This window comes from Rhinoderma darwinii, chromosome 1, assembly GCF_050947455.1.
Source record: "Rhinoderma darwinii isolate aRhiDar2 chromosome 1, aRhiDar2.hap1, whole genome shotgun sequence".
NCBI lineage: Eukaryota > Metazoa > Chordata > Amphibia > Anura > Rhinodermatidae > Rhinoderma > Rhinoderma darwinii.
The window spans coordinates 641,223,133-641,242,701 of NC_134687.1; the positions used below are offsets into that span (position 1 = coordinate 641,223,133).

The 19,569-nt window shown below is 42.0% G+C and overlaps 1 protein-coding gene across 2 annotated transcripts in view; it reads right to left on the reverse strand.

The window, feature by feature from the left end:
- Nucleotides 1-19,569, reverse strand: part of LOC142657485 (uncharacterized) — a 58,926-nt gene that overhangs the window by 20,775 nt on the left and 18,582 nt on the right. For both annotated transcript variants that reach the window (XM_075832647.1, XM_075832557.1), the window contains exons 5-8: nt 18,146-18,243; nt 17,978-18,056; nt 15,323-15,420; nt 15,042-15,156 (exon numbers count right to left, since the gene is read on the reverse strand). In XM_075832647.1, the coding sequence (XP_075688762.1) occupies nt 15,042-15,156; nt 15,323-15,420; nt 17,978-18,056; nt 18,146-18,243 (390 nt within the window). The remainder of the gene's footprint in view (nt 1-15,041; nt 15,157-15,322; nt 15,421-17,977; nt 18,057-18,145; nt 18,244-19,569) is intronic.

Genomic DNA, 19,569 nt, shown 5'->3' on the forward strand with positions numbered 1-19,569 from the left:
AACTAGTAACTATTTTGGGTGGTATAACCGTCTGTTTTACAAGCAGATGCATTTAAATTCTGAAAAATGCAATTTTTTCAAAATTTTCTCAACATTTTGCAATTTTTCACCAATAAACACTGAATATATCGACCAAATTTTACCACGAACATGAAGCCCAATGTGTCACGAGAAAACAGTCTCAGAATCGCTTGGGTAGGTTTAAGCATTCCGACGTTATTACCACAAGGTGAAATATGTCAGATTTGAAAAATGGGCTCTGAGCCTTAAGGCCAAAACTAGGCTGCGTCCTTAAGGGGTTAAAGGACCGTACAGGGGTAAACTTTGATAGAACCCCTGGACATTGTATATCAAATGTGCATGGGATGGTAAGGGGTTTGCATAGTAAGGGTCCAACTTCCAATATTACAGCATGGCCAAGGGGTGCCAGCTTAATGAGTCAGGCTTGTACCAGCACTATCACTACCATTTCAATGGGTAACGTGAGCAAAGGAATTATGGCAAATGTATTATCACCAAGTGCCTTTTTTGGTGGGGCTAATGAGTACAGGCCTTTACTTACGGGTCTGGAAAGGACTCTAAATATTGTTAGTTGTCATTATTCAGGAACAAATGCTGCCTTGAGGAAAGGAATAAGTTATTACTCAAGAGCAAAATTGTTGGCTATTAACCGTTATATTCTGCGTTCTGTCACACAAGAGTACATAGTTCCTAGGTGTGTGAGAAGATCATATAGGCGGTGTAAGGCAGCTTTTAAGACTAAACTCAGATTAAGGGGTTTTAAACAGTTTATTCCGTCCATTATTATTGGCAATATTCGCTCCTTGGGAAATAAAGTTGACAAGTTACGTACTCTGGTAGTGTGTCAGAAAGATTTTAAGGAATGTACTCTTTTTTGTTTTTCGGAGTCATGTTTGAATGGGAGTGTCCCGGACTCTACTATGTCTATACCCGGATTTCATTTGTTGAGAGCAGATAGGGACACACATAATATTGTCCCTACTAAACAAGTGAGGTGCTATCAAAACAATAAACCATGGATTAGTAAAGAACTAAAGGGAGTTTTGAATATGAAGAAGCAGGCATTTAGGTTACGTGATGAAAACTTGATACATAACATACATAAGGAATTAAAGTGTAAACTAAGGGAGGGAAGAGAATCTTACAGGAAAAAAAAATAAGCTGTTAATCATATAAGGGAAGTATGGGCAGGTATGAAACATATTACTGGATTAAAATTGCGGAGTGAAAATGTGGATGGCAATATAGTTAGAGCTAACGAGTTTAACGCATTTTTAAAAAAATGTAATGGTGAAGGTGTACAGGCATGTGACATGTACAAGGAGCTGGTTATGGGGGTTTAAAGTGGACACAACATCCATCTACTGAAATGTTGTATGATGGCAGTGATTTTGTTAGTGATTATGGCAGATGAGGTCACTAGAGAATTAAGTAGGTTAAATGTAAAGAAAGCGTGTGGACCGGACCAGATATGTTGTAAGGTGTTGAAGGTTTGTGCAGGTCAGTTAGGAGAAGTTTTGTGCATAACTTCAAACATTGTCCCGGTCTTATGGAATACTTCTTGGATTGTACCGGTGCCTAAAAAAAGTAGCCATGGTGAATTAAATTAATTAAATCGTCCAGTGGCCCTTAAGTCTCATATCATGAAAGTGTTTGAGAGGATAGTGCTGTCCTATTTGGCTTCGGTAGTGGGTCAATATCTTGACCCACTACAGTTTGCTTATCGCCCAGGAATGGGGGTTGAGGATGCAGTTATTTATTTATTATATAGGGCATACTCGCATCTGGAAGCACTGGGAAATTCAGTTATAATTACCTTCTTCGATTTATCCAGGGCATTTAATACTATTAAACCGTGTCTGTTAAGGGAAAAGCTACTGAATTGGGGAATCGACGAGGGTATTGTGAAGTGGGTGTTTGACTATTTGTCCTCTAGGCCACAGTGTGTTCGACTAGGGACAACTATGTCAGCGCCACTGCGGAGTAACGTGCTTGCACCGTTCCTCTTTGCAATATACACCTCTGATTTCCTATATAACTCTGTTACCTGCAAAATATTCGGACGTTTCGTTGGTTGTTGAGTTTATTACTAATGGAGATGATCGAGAATATAGGGAGCAAGTGGAAAATTTTTGTACACGGTCAGTGCCAAATTCACTAATACTGAATGCTAGTAAAACTCAGGAGATGATTATTGATTTGGGCAGGAAGCGTAAAGAAATAAACTAATTGTGTATCAATGGGTGGAAAGTGTTAATCGTGGAGAACTAAGTATTTGGAAGTATTTATTGACAATAAATTGGACTGGAAACTAAATTGCAATATTATTTATAGGAAGGGCTCGAGTCATCTGTCTTTTTTTGCATCTTAACGTGAGAACAGAAATGTTACAAATGTTTTATAATTCAGTGGTGGGTAGTGCAATATTTTTTGCTGTAATTTCTTGGTACGGTAATGCGAGGGTCAGGGACATTAATAGACTAAACAAGATTGTCAAGAAGGCGATTTTAGGTATTAACTTTGTTATGAATGTACTATATATGTATTATTGATGTCTTTCTATGTGGCAAACTGACTATTATTAATTTCCCTCTTGGGATCAATAAAGTCTTTCTTATTCTTCATAACAAGAAAGACGCCAGTAATCGATCAGTCATGCCCAAACACGGCCATCCCCGTGACAACACTGAATGTCATGGTGTGGGAAGAGAAGTATGTAGTGGGTTTACAGTCTGAGCACGCTCCATACGTTGCAATTAGGGCTGGGCGATTTTGACAAAAATGCTTAAGAGACAATTTTAATATTAAATCCTTAAAATGGGCTAGGCTAGCCAATATATATTTAAAGATACCAAGCTAACCAGGTAGGCAAAGACTAGATAAGGGTACCAATAATGAGTATTAATCCACCTAAAGTTAAATTATTGTAGCATAACCCCAGATATCTAGCTAAAAATAAAACACCTGTTCACACTCCTAGATAACAGAGCAGCACCTATAGCAATAGTGTGCATTCACTCTTGACAGAGATTGTACTCCCAGAGACGAGTGTGCATTCAAACGAAACAAATTTGAACACCGAACACATTTCTGCGTCCTTAGTTTGTATAGGAAGTTTCTTCAGAGGTATATAGCGAGACAGGGCAGATTAGCACATCAATTTCCTGTGCAATATTATCATGCTGCCCTGTATCTATTCGAACTTAACTCTAACAGCACGGTTCTGGTATCTGACCGCAGCGCATGCGACAGAACGACGTCTATTTAAGCCTTTAACCCTGCCCGTCCAGAGGCTGGACGATTACATCAAACCACCAAGTAGAGGGCGCCACGTCAAACTCCCCCCTATCAGGAACTCATCCAGATCTATCCCCCCTTAGCATAATGAACGACGCCTAGCGTCATGTTACTATGGGAACCTCCAAGCGACTGCAAACCCAAATAGAGGCGTACCATATGAAAAGGGAAACACTGTATACTGACATCGGTGAGAGGTCATATAGGAATAAAGCATTACAAATTTAGGCAGGTACACAGAACTATCCGCTATACATACATCAGTAGCCGTCGGCGAAAATATCGAAATCCATATCAATATGCCATCAGCCATAGGACAAATTATTATAAACGGGACAAGACTGATCCCACCATATAAACACAAATCCCTCATAAAAAACATGTATAAGAGATGTTTTCATTAATGCCCCAAGGTTTAACAGTCTGCAGAAGAAATATCCATCGTGCTTCCAGTTGAAAAATACGTTTATCCCGGTCACCCCTTTGAGATGAGGACGTACCCTTTCAATGCCTTGAAATCTCAAATGATCAGTATTGCTATGGCAACACTCGGAGAGGTGAGTATAGGTATTTTTGTATTAGAAATTGCGGAGGATTATACGTCCACCATTTGGGGTGAATATTCGGCCGGATTTCCTTGCGGGTCGTATACGCTACGTGTGTACATTCCCTTAAACCGCATGGTAAACGACATTACCAAGATTGATAGATAGATAGTACATACTAGCATTTTTCACCCCGCACCAAAAAATGTATAGAAGTTAGTGAATAAGTTGTATGTACCGAATATAATGTTATTACAAAATACGACTCATCCCACAAAACAATCAGACCACTACAAAGACCAGAAATAACTTACCGCTCTCTGAAGTTCTTGCACTACTGACCCCAAAGAGGCCGATACTGAAGGTGTTAAATCCCTGATCAGTCTGGGTTTAGGAGTCCAGTGGGTGGGGTCACTCAATGATTGACAGCTATCTGTATACACACTCATACAGGGAGGACGGATAACAGAGAGAACACCCGACCAGCACCAGCGTAGAGTAGTAGTGGATGAAGGACCTGTGACCATATCAAGATCACGTGACTGGTACATCAGGGGGCAGAGCTTAGAAGTGGAAAGAATGAGCGATGGATGAAGGACCAGTGATGATGATCAAGTGTGATGAGGGGTCATGAGGAACATGTGAACGGTGCAGGACTGGTCGGAGCGCAGCAGTTCAAAATATAATAGTTTGTGACTAAAAGACCTGTGATGATGTCACCTCCATGTGATCAGGGCAGGAGTGGCGGAGCTTATCGGTGGAGAGAAGTATTGTATAAAGGACCTGTGAGGGGGTGGGGCTCCAGTGCTGTGTGGAGAAGTGATGCATTTAGTGTTTTCTTCTTCGATAGGTTGCCAGCAATTGTGTGAGAGCTGAAGCCAGGGAAATGCTGGGAGTTGTAGTTCTCTCCTCTTATACACCTCCCCATAAATGTCCTCTAATATCCAATAACAACAACAGTCTGGACATACTAAGAGTTTCCGTTTTCTCCGCTTATACCTATTCCCTGTAATAAGATCATATCAGAACAGCCTGGACATGCTGGAAATTGTAATTCTCTGCTCTTATACCTCCTTCCAGTAATGATATCACAAAATAACAGTCCGGATATGCTTGGAGTTGTAGTCCTATCCTCTTATACCTCCTCCCTGTATTGTCCTCGGATATTCCATAAGAACAGCCTGGACATACTGGGAGTTGTAGTTCTCCCGTCATATCTCCTCCCTGTAATGTCATCTGATATCTCATAACAGCCTGGACATGCTGGGAGTTGTAGTCCTCTCCTTGTATACCGCTTCCTGTAATGTCCCCTGATATCCCATAATAGCAGCATTGACATGTTGGGAGTTGTAGTTCTCTCTTCCTATGAACCCTTCTATGCAGGCCTTTGTAAATTCCAGTGCTGCAGATTTTCGAGATTTGGATGTGGCCAAGATGTTGGGGATTATCCCTGGACCTCTGGAGAAACCCATTGACATATGTTCGTTGGATGATACTCCGTGTGTATGGAGGATCGGTAAGATGCTGTACTTCTGGTCTGAAGTTTTCAGAAAGAAGTATCCATTGTAAGACTATTTCTCTTCTGTTAGTTCTCTCTCCCTTCTTTCCAATTATTTTGGTGTATCCTTGGTTGTTCCTCCGTAATCCAGTGTTTGATTGGACTTCAGGAGAATTAGTGCATTGGGAAAGTTTTGTTCAGGGAGATGTTTTACTTCCCTGATTCTATTCGCAGTCACCAGGGTCTACCTGTTGAGTATGGAGTATTTGAGAATGTTTTGTAGGAAAAATCTGCTGATGTTCTTCCCCTCATAGAGAGTAGGACTGCTCCATTGATCTAGTTCCACATTCCAAAAACCTTAAGGCTAATGGCTTCTTGCATTTTTGTACAGCAACATGTGGAGACCACTGTACCTTCTTTCATCATTCCTCCTAAAAAAATTGTGACAGGGCTAACACAGGAAATTTCTGATTTACTTCTGCAGGCTCAATCTCAGGCACCTGCAGAGACAACTGCCCAACGCTTGTTTGTTCCTAGTAACCTAGACCTGCTGTTATTTTAGAGAGTCATGGCAGTAAGTTCGGCAGGTCATTCAGGTATCACTAAGATGTGTAAGAACTTGTCTCGATCTGTTTGGTGGCCAGATATGAGGATGTAGAATGGGGAATGTGACATCTATGCTCGCAATATGACATCTACAGCATTACCTTTTGGACAATTAAAACCTTTGCCCACTTTCAGGAAACCATAGACACACATATCCATGGACGTTTTGTCGAGTTGCCCAGATACGGGAGGAGGAATACCATTTGGGTTGTTGTAAACAGGTTCAATAAAATGGCCCATTTTATACCCTTGTCTGGCTTGCTCTCTGGTGATAAGCTGGCTACTCACTTTGTTCAACAAGTGGTGAGACTTCATGGTGTTCCTGAAAATATTGTATCCGACAGGGGTTCACAGTTCGTGGCTAGATTGTGGAAAGTCTTTTGTGAAAATTTAGGTATTGATTTTGGTTTCTCCACCACCTATCATCCACAGACCAATGGTCAGACAGACAGTGAATCAGACATTACCGAAATATCTCTGGTGTTATGTTTCAGAACTACACGATGATTGGGTCCAGTTTTTGCCGTGGGCAGAGTTTGCTTATATCAAATTGTGTTATGCATCCACTAACATCTTTGTGTTTTTCTGTAATTATGGTTTTCACCCCTGAGGCATCTTCATTTACCGGCAGTGCGGGTTTTGACATTCCATTGCTCAGATTTAGGATTAAGATGTTGAAGTCAGTGTGGAGGAAGGTCCATGGGGGTTTGGGCTCAGCTTCCCTTCGTGGTAAACCCAAGTTTGATCGCCACCACAGGCCACATAAGTTCAAAGTGGAAGATAGAGGGTGGTTGTCCACCAAAAACATCCTGTTAAGACAACCATGTGGCAAATTGGGTCTAGATTAATTGGTCCTTTTAAGATTTTAAGACAAATTAATCCAGTTTCCTTTATGTTGGATTCTCAACAAAGCACGAGAATGCGCAGAACTTTTCATTGTTCTCATCTTAAACCTGTGTCTACTTTCAGAAGGGCGATCCGTAGACCTCCTCCTGTTTTTGTCCATGGTCAGCCCGAGTATGTGGTCCAGAGCATCCTTGATTCTGAATGGCGTCGCAGACAACCCAATAACGCTACTCGTGTCGTGACAATGAATATACATTACCTCCAGCCAGGACGTGATGTGTATTCATTCTCCTGACCACTTCTGTAGCGTCTCTGTGATTTACAGCACAGCGAGATCTCGCTGTGAATGACAGCTTTCAGCGTAATCTCGCGAGACTATGCCTGCTATGCTGTAACTCACAGGAGAATGAATACACATCACGTCCTGGCTGGATGTAATGTATATTCATGGTCAGGACACATGAGTAGTGTTATAGTGTGTTTATGTGACTGCACATAACGATACAGATATATCGCTATCTGCAGTGGAAATCAATGGAGAGAAGTGTCTGACGCCGATTGGTCAGCGTCATACACTCCTCTGTACAACGCCCACTTGGTCATATAGTAAAACACGCCCAGTTGTCCATTGAGAAACTCATTAGCATAAAGCTAATATAGGTCATAACTCCGTCAAAAATGATCGTTTTTCTAAATAAAAAAAAACACTGCTGTAATCTACATTACAGCGCTGATCACATCATGTACAATATAGGCCACTCATAATGTGGCGACAGAGCCTCTTTAAGGACTCGTCAGTCCTCCTTGAAAGCGGAGGGCCAATGTTACGATTAGCACCAGGACTGCTGCTAATCAATGATTTTTGTTATCTCTGTGTTTGGGCATTGCTAGGTAACGCCTTTAGTTTATGTCTAGATTTGGTCATAATTCATCTTTGCCTGGTTAAATAGGGTGGAGTACTTTTCTTGGGCCTATATATACTTCAGGCCTGGATTACTCAGGTGCTGGTTATACGGTTTCTGGCATGTGCTAAATTCTTTACAGATTCTAGTTGGTGATGTTGTTCTTTTCTGTGTTTGTTTGTAGAGTGAGACCTGTTGGCCCTATGAGAGATTTAGTTTTTGTATAGTGAGTTTTATGTGCATCCTAGCATCAGTAGTTGTCGTGATTTGTTTACCTTTCATGTGCATTTGATCTGCTGCCAAGCTGTTGTCTTTCCCTACTATGGGATAGTATTCAGATAGGGTCAGTGAGTGCGGTTTATTCTTTTCCACTGTCTATTCATCAGTTAACTACTTTAATGCCATCCACTCCATTTCTGTATCTCCATCTTCTACTACCTTCAGTTTTAAGTTGCGCTTATTCACTGGTGAGTACTTGTGCCTTTTATTTTCTGTCAGTGTTGATGCATGCTTCACCCATGTGATTGCGATTGTCTGGTGTAGTCTTGAGCACTATCAGCGCTGTAACAAGCGCTAAGGCAGAACCTTACCCTAAACTGTACTTATTATTCTGGGTGAATTTTCTGAATAAGCTGTCATGCGTGTGTGAACATGAGACAGAACAAAATTTGTAACCTTTACAGGACTTGTATCCTGCATTATTCACCAGTTTCCCCCATATGTAGGCTTCATCTCTAAATTGTCAGTTTTCCCTAAATTAAGCTCTAGAGTGGGCCGAGACTAGCTGCTATGTCCTCTCACATAGCCACACATAGCGAGGATCATGCTCCCTCTCTCGTTCACAATCAGAAGCAGCATGGAGGACATTATACTGCAGTACTGAGCAGCGTAGCTGAGAATTCAGCACTGGGGTGAGATATAACACTTACTACAAGGACAACATACTTATACAGCGCCCCTACTCAGCTCTTACACGGTCCATAGCAGTGACACGCCCCCTTGCCAGTTCGGCAGAAGACTGATCTTGACAGCTGAAGTGTGAGAGCTCGCACACTCGCTCTATCCTCGCTCTTGCTGTAACACTGTCCGTATCCAATTGGACAGTGTCACAGCCATAGTAATACGCCCCCTTGCCATTACACGCCCCATTGACAGTTCAGGGAGTTATTTAAATATTGGGCGCCAAATATAAAACGGCACTGATATCTAAATAACGGAGGAGGCTAGAAAAAAAAATGTAAAATGCCCCAGGATTCTGCAGCCCTGCCCATTACATGCTGCACATGTATGGGGAGGTAAAATGTTCTCTTTAACACATATCACCTGTGAAAACTGCAACCGCATAGAAAAAATAAATACATGCTTGCATTTTTTCATGTATTTTATTTTTTTGGTGCGGTTTCAACCACAATGCCTATTTATACACTAATACTACGTACATATATAAAGGTCTTTTTTTTGAGCGATTCGTTTTTTTTAGGGGTGGCATTTAACATTGATATAATAACTTTTATTACGGGAATACCAACAATACAATAAAGTTAAGTATGTGCATATTCTTTACTGTTTACTGCAGTGATTCACAATCGGGATGCCATGAGAACCCTCCAGGGTTGCCGCGTCACTCCACTTTAGTGACATCAGGGGCTCCCTGCAGGAGTGGAATCCCTGGCCAGACTCTTGTACACACATACACACAATGACGACAGGAACTATCTCCATGGGCACTATTTGGGGACTGCCACTAAGGGGGTGTTCTACTGTATGGGGGCAGCTATGGGGAATTATACTGTATGGGGAAATTATATTGTATGGGGCAGCTATAGGGGCATTATACTGTATGGGGCAGCTATAGGGGCATTATACTGTATGGGGGCAGCTAGTTTAACATTTTTATTTGTGCCAGTGAGGAACTTTATAGTGGTGTCAAATTGGGTCATAAAATTCACAGGCAAAAACAACCTCTTCCCGACATCTGCTGTATATGTATGACGGAAGTCGGAAGGGAAAGTGTAGAGTGGTTCACGGGCTGAGCCCACAAAAAAAGCTGCATGTGTCGGTTGTATGTTACAGCCCACACTTCCACTTTTTGCAGCACCCCAAGTATACCCATCTATATGAGTGGTGCCTGAACTCTGCTTTCTTCGTAGTCCGCACTTCATGGCAACAAACGGGATTGGAGACAACTCTGACCCCGCTCGTTTAACCCCTTAGATGACTTGGTCACTAGCGATCGCAGCATCTAAGCCATTAGAAAGGGGGGGCACTTTGCCCCCTCCCGCGCGATTGCGGGGTGCCAATGGTTGTCATGGCAGCCTAGGGAGACTAAAAACACAGTTAAACCCTTAAAGAGAACCTGTCACCTGCCCAAAAAACTGCAGCTGACAATCTGGCAGATTGCAGGCGCCTCACAGATTCTACCCGTTAGTTTTGGTGCCGATATGCAAATAAGGCCTTTGACTGTCAAGTGGGTGGGTAACACCTGTCACTTAATAAGAGGTAACCGCCCACTTGTCAAAGGCCTCATTTGCATATCGGACACGAGAGCTAACGGCCCCGATATCTCAGGAACGATTGGGGCTAGAAGAAAAAAAAACTAAAAAGCATCAGATTCTCTGAGGTGCCTGCAATCTGAGATGTCAACTGCAGTTTTTTGGGCAATGTTCTCTTTAATGCACGATGATGTGCCCATACGTCATGGTGCAGGGGGAGAATTATGGAAGGGCTCACGCACTGAGCACGCTCCATACGTTGCGAGTCTGCTGTGTATTTCAGCTGACACTCGGGACCAACGGCCAGGTACAGCGATCGCTGAAAACTTTATGGAACTATTTTAACCCCTTGTGGACACAGCCTATTTATTTTTTTTAAATCTGACGTGTCAGTTTATGTGGTAATAACTCCGGAATTCTTTTACTTATCCAAGTGCTTCGGACACTGTTTTCTCGTGACATATTGTACTTTGTTAGTGAAAAAATTTTATCGATAAATTCAATATTTATTTGTGAAAAACACCAAAATTTAGGGAAAATTTGGAAAAATTTGCATTTTTCTAAATTTAAATGTATCTACTTGTAAGACAGACAGTAATACCACACAAAATAGTTACTAGTTTACATTTTCCATGTTTACTTTATGTTTGCATAATTTTTTGAACATTCTTTTATTTTTCTAGGACGTTACAAGGCTTAGAACTTTAGCAGCAATTTCTCACATCTTTAAGAAAATATCAAAAGGCTATTTTTCGGGGACCAGTTTAGTTCTGAAGTGACTGAGAGCCTTATATATTAGAAAGTCCCCATAAATCACCCCATTTTAAAAACTGCACCCTCAAAGTATTCAAAACAGCATTAAGAAAGTGTCTTAAACCTTTAGGCGTTTCACAGGAATTAAAGCAAAGTGGAGGTGAAATTTACAAATTTCATTTTTTTTGCCAAAATTCATTTGTAATAATTTTTTTCCTGTAACACAGAAGGTTTTACCAGAGAAACGCAACTCAATATTTATTGCCAAGATACTGCCGTTTTTAGAAATATCCCACATGTGGCCCTAGTCTGCTAACAGACTTAAAGGCAATGTGCTGCCAGAAAAACATGTTTTTTTTTTTTTAAATTAAACATTTAGTGTGTGGGTGATTAAACATTGTTCAAATTTTTTTTATTTTTTTCACAAGTCAGGAAATATTATAAATTAATTCTAATTTATAAAATTTCCCATTTCTGGTCACTAGATGGAGCTACTCCCAAAATTGCAGCATTGCAAAATTGGGTAAAAAGCCCTCGCTCTAGTGAGCTCTCAGCATCCCCCCCTCCTTTATCCTGGCTAGTGCCGGGATAAACGAGGGGTTTGAACGGTGTAACCTCCTACACTGTGTGTCGCCATTTTTTGAGCTAACACACAGTGTAGTAGGTTTACATACAGTAGTAATCACACACAAACACGAACATACATTGAAATCTCTTACCTGCTCCTGCCGCCGCGGCTCCCTCCGGCCCGTCCGCTGCCGCTGGTCCAAGTGCACAAGTCCGGAAGCCGCGACCGGAAGTAGTAATATTACTGTCCGGCCGCGACTTCCGGTCCACAGGAAAATGGCGCCGGACGGCGCCAATTTCAAATTGGACTGTGTGGGAGCGGCGCATGCGCAGTTCCCACACAGACGCCGTACACACAAGTGAATAGGACGGGAGCCGTTCGCAGTCCCTATGGGACTGTGGCTGCCGTATTCCATGTCTGTATGTGTCGTTAATCGACACATACAGAAATGGAACAAAAAATGGCAGCCCCCATAGGGAAGAAAAAGTGTAAAAATAAGAAAAAGTAAAACACAAACACACAAATAAATATAAACGTTTTTAATAAAGCACTAACATCTTTAACATATAAAAAAATAATTTGTGATGACACTGTTCCTTTAAACACAGGCCTCGGAAGCAAAGAGGCACCTAGTGAATTTTCAGGCCTCCTTTCTATTAGAAAATATTTCGGGCACCATGTCAGGCTTGAAAAGGTCTTGTGGTGCCAAAACATCGGGAAAACCCTCAAAAAGGCACCATTTTGGAAACTACACCCCCAAGGAATTATTCTAGGGGTATTTTGATCCCACAGTTTTTTCTGCTAAATTTCTTTGAATTAAGCCATAAAAATAAAAAATCTAAATGTTTTCAAATAAAACATACAATGTTTTCATTTTTAAAAGGAATAAAGGAGAAAATGTACCCCAACATTTGTAAATCAATTTCTCTCGATTACGGAAATACCCCATATGTGGTCATAAACTTACGTTTGAAAACACGGAAGCCCTCAGAAGGGAAGGAGCGCAATTTGGAGCTCAGATTTTTGCTATAATGGTTTTCGGTGCCATTTTGCATTTGCAAAGCCCGTGAGGGACAAAAACAGGGGAAACCGCCCAAAAGTGACCCCATTTTGGAAACTACACCCCTTACGGAATTGATCTAGGGGTATAGTGAGCATTTTGACCCCGCAGATTTTTTGCAGTATTAATTGGAAATGGGCTGTGAAAATGAAAATCTAAATTTTTCCCCATAAAATGTAGTTTTAGCTTAGATTTTTTCATTTTTACTAAAGGCGAAAAAGCACCCCAATATTCGTAAAGCAATTTCTCCTGAGCACGGCAATGCCCCATATGTGGACAAATTGCTGTTCGTACCCACGGCATGGCTTAGAAGGGAAGGAGCATTATTTTATTTGGCCATGTCACATTTGCAAAGCCCCTGAAGTTGAAGCCCCCAAAAGTGACCCCATTTGGGAAACTACACCCCTGAAGGAATTTGTTGAGGGGAATAGTGAGAATTTTGACCTCACTGTTTTTTTGCAGAAATTAGTGTAATTATGCAGTGAAATGAAAAATTTTCTTGTTTCAGATTTAACGTGGAAATTTAAAATTTTTACATGAATAAAAGGAGAAAATGCACACCAACATTTGAAAAGCAGTTTTTCCCGATTACAGCAATATTCCATATGTGGTAATAAACTGCTTTTTGGAGCCACAGCAGGGCCCAGAAGGAAAGGAGCGCCATTTGGCTTTTGAAGCTCTAGTTTTGTTGGAATAGTTTTTGGGTGTCTTGTCGCATTTGCAAAGCCCCTGAGGGACCAAAACAGTGGAAACCCCCCAAAAGTGACCCCATTTTGTAAACTAAAGGCCTCAAGGAATTTATCGAGGGGTATAGTGAGCATTTAGACCCCACAGGTTTTTTGCTGAACTTAGTGGAATTAGGCCGTGAAAATGAATATCAACATTTTTTACCCTAAAATTTAGAGTTTTTTTCATTTCCACAAGGGATAAAGGAGAAAAAGCACTCCAACATTTGTAAAGCAATTTCTCCCGAGTATGGCAATACTCCACATGTGGTCATAAACTGCTGAGTACAGTGGAAGCCGCCAAGAAGTGACCCTATTTTCGAAACACCCCTCAAGGAATTCATCATTTGCCTGGACATATGCGATTTTTTTAATCACATTTTGTTCCATTTTTTGGCAAGCAAGGTGACCAAAAACAAGCAATTCTGACAATTTTATTAAATTTTTTTTTTTTTTACAGTGTTCATCGTGGGCTTTAAATTACATTTATTTTATTTTGCGGGTTGATACGATTATGGCGATACCATATGTATATAGTTTTTTTAATATATTTGACAGCGTTGGCACAACAAAATGACTTTTAAAAAAACCAAAAACATTTGTGTGTCACCACATTCTGAGAGCCATAACTTTTTTATTTTTCATCAAAAAAACTGTGTACGGGCTTGTTCATTTGCGGGGAGGGTTGTAGTTTTTATTGGTACTGTTTTGGGGTAAATTCGACTTTTTGATCACTTTTTATTCTATGTTTTGTGTGGGGTGGTGACCCAAAAAAAATTGCGATTCTGGCATTGTATTTTTTAACATTTTTTTGCGGTGTTCACCGTGCAGGAAAAATAACATTATAGTTTTACAGTTTGGGACGTTACAGACGCGGGGATACCGAATATGTGTACTGGTTTTTTTGGGGTTTTTTTTTTTCAACAGTTTCATTTTTTTCCTATAACAAAAGACTTGTTTTTTTTTTACACTTTTCTTAACTTTTTTTTCCCCTACTAGGGGACTTGAAGGTCTACACTTCTGATCTTTACTCTAATACATTACACTACCCACGTAGTGCAATGCATTAGGACTGTCAGTTATTCACCACTAAAAACCACTAAGATGCTGCGATCCCTTTTGATTGCGGCATCTAAAGGGTTAATGGCAGGGATCGGAGCTAGCTTCTGAGCCTGCGCTATCTTGTTTCTGGGGACGGAAGCCTTTCAGACCCAGCCTCTGAGGGGGACCTAACAGGCTTCCGTACTTAGCAGACAGGAGGCCACAGTTAGGTCTCCGGACTGCCGGAGCAGTCATTCGAACCTCGCATCGCTGAGTCTCGATCTGCTGTTAAATCCCCATAGATGCAGCGCTCGCTTTTGAGCACTTCATCTTAGAGGTTAATCGGCTGGATCGGAGACTAGCTCCGTTACTGGCCACACAGCAGGGTGTCAGCTGCAATATACAGCCGACACCCGCTGGCGATGGTACGGGCTCAGTTTCTGAGCCTGCACCATCATCATCGCGTACCATTACGTTGCTTTGCCTTAAGACCTTGGCTACAGCAATGTAATAGTACGTGACATGTCACCAAGGGGTTAAACACTTTGATAAAATAAAATTACAGCGATGGAATCGGAAGGACGCCAGGAATAAGGGGAGGTATATGGTTAAAAAAAGAAAAACTTTGACGGGTCCGCCTTAAGAAACCTCCCTCCCAATTCACTTTCTAAATTAATTATTGCTTACCTGTGGTAACACCTCCTGGAATTTCCTCCTCCACGTCACTCTTACACGGTTTATTGCCACTCATCCACTCTTTTTCTGCTTCATCCTCCACTTTAATATTAGTCAGATCTTCCCCCTGATTTAACATATGTAACAATTCAGTATAATACAGCAGAGAATGCAAAGAATCTAACCGATCAACATAAGAAACCACCAAAATCTATGACCACATCTATGACCGCAGAACCAAAAAGCTCCACACCCCCGTATATAGATCTGGCATAGGGCTCAGCTTCATCTACCTGATGATTCTCTGGGACATTGTGATTTTCCTCTGGGCAGTCCTGGGAAAACAGAGGACTGGGACATCTTTCTGGTGGATTTCTCCTACTGGATCCATCTGTAGGAAACACACAGTAATGGAATAGATTGTGTACATGTGATGATGGGAGTAGTATCTATGTGACCCTCAAAACAGGTTTTTCTTTCCAACTAATGAAAGCAGTGGCGTAACTATAGGGGTAGCAGCGGTCGCAATTGCCCCCGCACCACATCAATGAAAACTTACTATAGTAACTGGGGCCTATGTAATAAACTACACGGGCCCCCATTACTATAGTAACTGACTGTACTTAACCCCCTCTTCCCGGAGCGTAGCGGAGGTTCTGACGCTACAGACCTGTGTACAACATCCCGACCCTGGATGGAGTCAGAACATCTGCTGCGGCCGAAGAGTAGGATTAGTTTAATATTACTGCCTGCTAAAGCTGATGTGTCGGGGTCCGAATCCCGGGACCTCTGCCAATCAGCTGTTTTGAAGGGGGTGCAGCTCTCTTACGAGCGCTACTTCCCCTTCGTGTCAGCGATTCACAGTGTGAGCAAGCAAGTTAAATGATGGGGAAGCAGCGCTCTTATGAGCGCTGCAACCCTTCAAAACAGCTGAATGGCGGGGCTCCCGGGAGTCAGACCCAGACCCATCAGCTATTGATGGCCTATCCTGAGGATAGGCCATCAAAGTTTAGGGGCTGGACAACCCTTTTAAGCCTACCATGTGGCAGGCTTAGATACAGGGTCCAACAAACAGTATCACACATGCACACGGGCCCTGTATCTAAGGCCCTGTTCACATCAGCGTTGCCCTTCCGTTGAGGGGTTCAGTCTGAGGTTTCCATTGGGTTAACCCAGTCAACAGGAAGGCAAACGGAAACCTTAGCTTCCATTTGCATCACCATTGATCTCAATCGTTGACAGAAACTTTGCTAATGGTTTCCGTCTGCCACTGTTGTGAACGGGTTCCTTTGTTTTGGCGGAATCAATAGCGCAGTTGACAATGCAATACAACGGAATCCTGTCACAACGGTGACAAACGGAAACCTTTAGCAACATTTCCGCCACCATTCAGATCAATGGTGAGGGAAACGGAAGCTGAAATTTCAGTTTGACTTTCTGTTGAGGGGTTACCTGATGGAAACCTCCGACGGAACCCCTAAACGGAAGAGTTGTGGTGAGGTGAACAGGCCCTTACTAATTTTTTTTTGTGTTTTATTTACAGGTACGGTTGTTGGACTACGTCGGATTAGAGGAATACTTTGACAGCTTTTTATTCTCCATAAAATGGATAACGAGGGTTGTGTGGGGGGGGTTTTTATTTCAATAAATGTATTTTTTATATGTCTTTGTATTTTTTTTTAAACTGTCGCTACCGCCTTAGTAATGGCCGCTGACTGATTGACAGCATCCACTACTAAGGCGGGGCTTAGGGTTAGCCAGCGAAAAGGCTAACACTAACCCCCATTATTACCCTGGTACCCACCACCACCAGGGTTCCCGGGAAGATCCGGGTACGATCCAGTACCCGATCATCTGTAGAGACGGTCGGCGCTGGAGCGGTCGCAGGCTGGTATTATTAGGCTGGGAAAGGCTAAAAACAGTGGCACTTCCCACCCTGGTAATGCTAGGCTGCTGCGTTGTATCTGGCTGGTTATGAAAAATAGGGGGGACCCCACGTCATATTTAAAAAAAAAAAAATAATTGGAAAGCATGATGTGGGGTTCCCCCATTTTTATAACCAGTCAGATACAACACAGCAGCAGGCTAGAATTAGGACGCTGGGAAAGGTCAGTTTTAGGGCTTTCCCAGCCTGATAACAGCCTGCGGCCGTGCCAGTACCCCTCTGTCACTACAAATGGTCGGGTACTGGATCGTACCCGGCTCTTCCCGGTAACTCCAGTTGGCGGGAAGTACCAGGGTAATAATGGGGGTTAGCATCAGCCTCTTCATGTCTAACATTAAGCCTCGCCTAAGTAATGGGCGTTGTCAATCAGCCAGAAGCTATTACTAAGGTGGTAGTAATAAAGTTTAAAAAAATATTCTATTGAAATAAAAATCCCACACACAACCCTCAATAACCATATTATTGAGAATAAATAAAACACACCGTTATTGAAGTAGTCCTCGAATCTGCAGTAGTCCAACAACCGAACTTGTAAAAAAAACACAAACACATAAAAAACCAAAACAATTTTTATACTTACCTTTCCTGAGTCCAGCGCCGGAGCCGCAATGTCAGCGAGCTGTGCCCTATATCTAATCCTATAATGTGTGATACTGTCTGCTGAGCCACTGTATCTATTCCTATCCATAGCTATAGGGTCGTAGTGCTATAGATATGCTGTCTCATATACATTATATATATATATATAGATATATATATATATACACACACACACATAAAAAAATGGGGGACACGTATGTATTGGGGCTATTTCCTCAGATGTTTTAAGTGGTTAGTGATGCCCCTGGCTGCTAGTGCTGCATGGTTGGGTTACTTAGGAGACCCAGCGATGCAGCTGAAAGCTGCGGGCCATCGGCCATGAGAAGTTTGGGGGGGGGGGGGCCCAAGAAGAACCTTTGCATCGGGGCCCATGAACCTTTAGCTCCTGTCTCTCCCTCCTTACACTGCTGAACAGCCATTAAATCTGTCTCTTCTTCTCCTTCATCTTTAATCTCAACCTTAATATCAACCAGATTTTCACCCTAAATAGAAACGAAAAAAAAAAAGTGTAAAGTGAATTTGGGTTCAATTACTTTATGGTCATATTTTGTTGAGACTTTAGCGCATCTACCTGATGATTCTCTGGGACATTGTGATTTTCCACTGGACCGTCCTGGAAATACAGAGGACTGGGACAACTCTCTGATGGATTTCTCCTACTGGATCCATCTGTAGGAAACACAAAGTGACTGAATACATGACTACTGTATATTGTCTATATATCAGACACTGCACTCTACACTTCTTGGTTTATCAGTCAGAGCTGAAATTACAATGTTGAGATCCTCACTACCGGTGTTGATGTTACTGCACCTTGTAAGCCGCAGGCCTAAAGTAGACTGTGGCTTACCACAGCGAAAGGTGGGACGCCAACGGCTCCCTGCTTCGCCATAGTATTTAGCTGTGGATGTTGATAGACATGAAAGTAGCGGGACACAGGGCACCTCTATTTTAAGAGTTCCCTGCTGACCCAAAATAAAGTATTAAGGCATTGCCTGCTTATTAGCGTCTTAAAGGCTATTTACACCTTTATAGACAATATTTTATTTCATTTACACACATATATATATATACACATATACATATATATACACACACACACACACACACACACGTTCAAAAGTTTGGGGTCACCCAGACAATTTTGTGTTTTCCATGAAAACTCACACTTATATTTATCAAATGAGTTGCAAAATGACTAAAAAATATAGTCAAGACATTGACAAGGTTAGAAATAATGATTTTTATTTTAAATAATAATTTTCTCCTTCAAACTTTGCTTTCGTCAAAGAATGCTCCATTTGCAGCAATTACAGCATTGCAGACCTTTGGCATTCTAGCTGTTAATTTGCTGAGAAATTTCACCCCATGCTTTCAGAAGCCCCTCCCACAAGTTGGATTGGCTTGATGGGCACTTCTTACGAACCATACGGTCAAGCTGCTCCCACAACAGCACTATGGGTTTGAGATCTGGTGACTGCGCTGGCCACTCCATTACAGATAGAATACCAGCTGCCTGCTTCTTCCCTAAATAGTTCTTGCATAATTTGGAGTTGTGCTTTGGGTTATTGTCCTGTTGTAGGATGAAACTGGCTCCAATCAAGCGCTGTCCACAGGGTATGGCATGGCGTTGCAAAATGGAGTGATAGCCTTCCTTATTCAAAATCCCTTTTACCTTGTACAAATCTCCCACTTTACCAGCACCAAAAGCAACCCCAGACCATCACATTACCTCCACCATGCTTGACAGATGGCGTCAGGCACTCTTCCATCATCTTTTCAGTTGTTCTGCGTCTCAAAAATGTTCTTCTGTATGATCCAAACACCTCAAACTTCGATTCGTCTGTCCATAACACTTTTTTCCAATCTTCCTCTGTCCAATGTCTGTGTGCTTTTGCCCATATTAATCTTTTCCTTTTATTAGCCAGTCTCAGATATGACTTTCTTTGCCACTCTGCCCTCAAGGCCAGCATCCCGGAGTCGCCTCTTCACTGT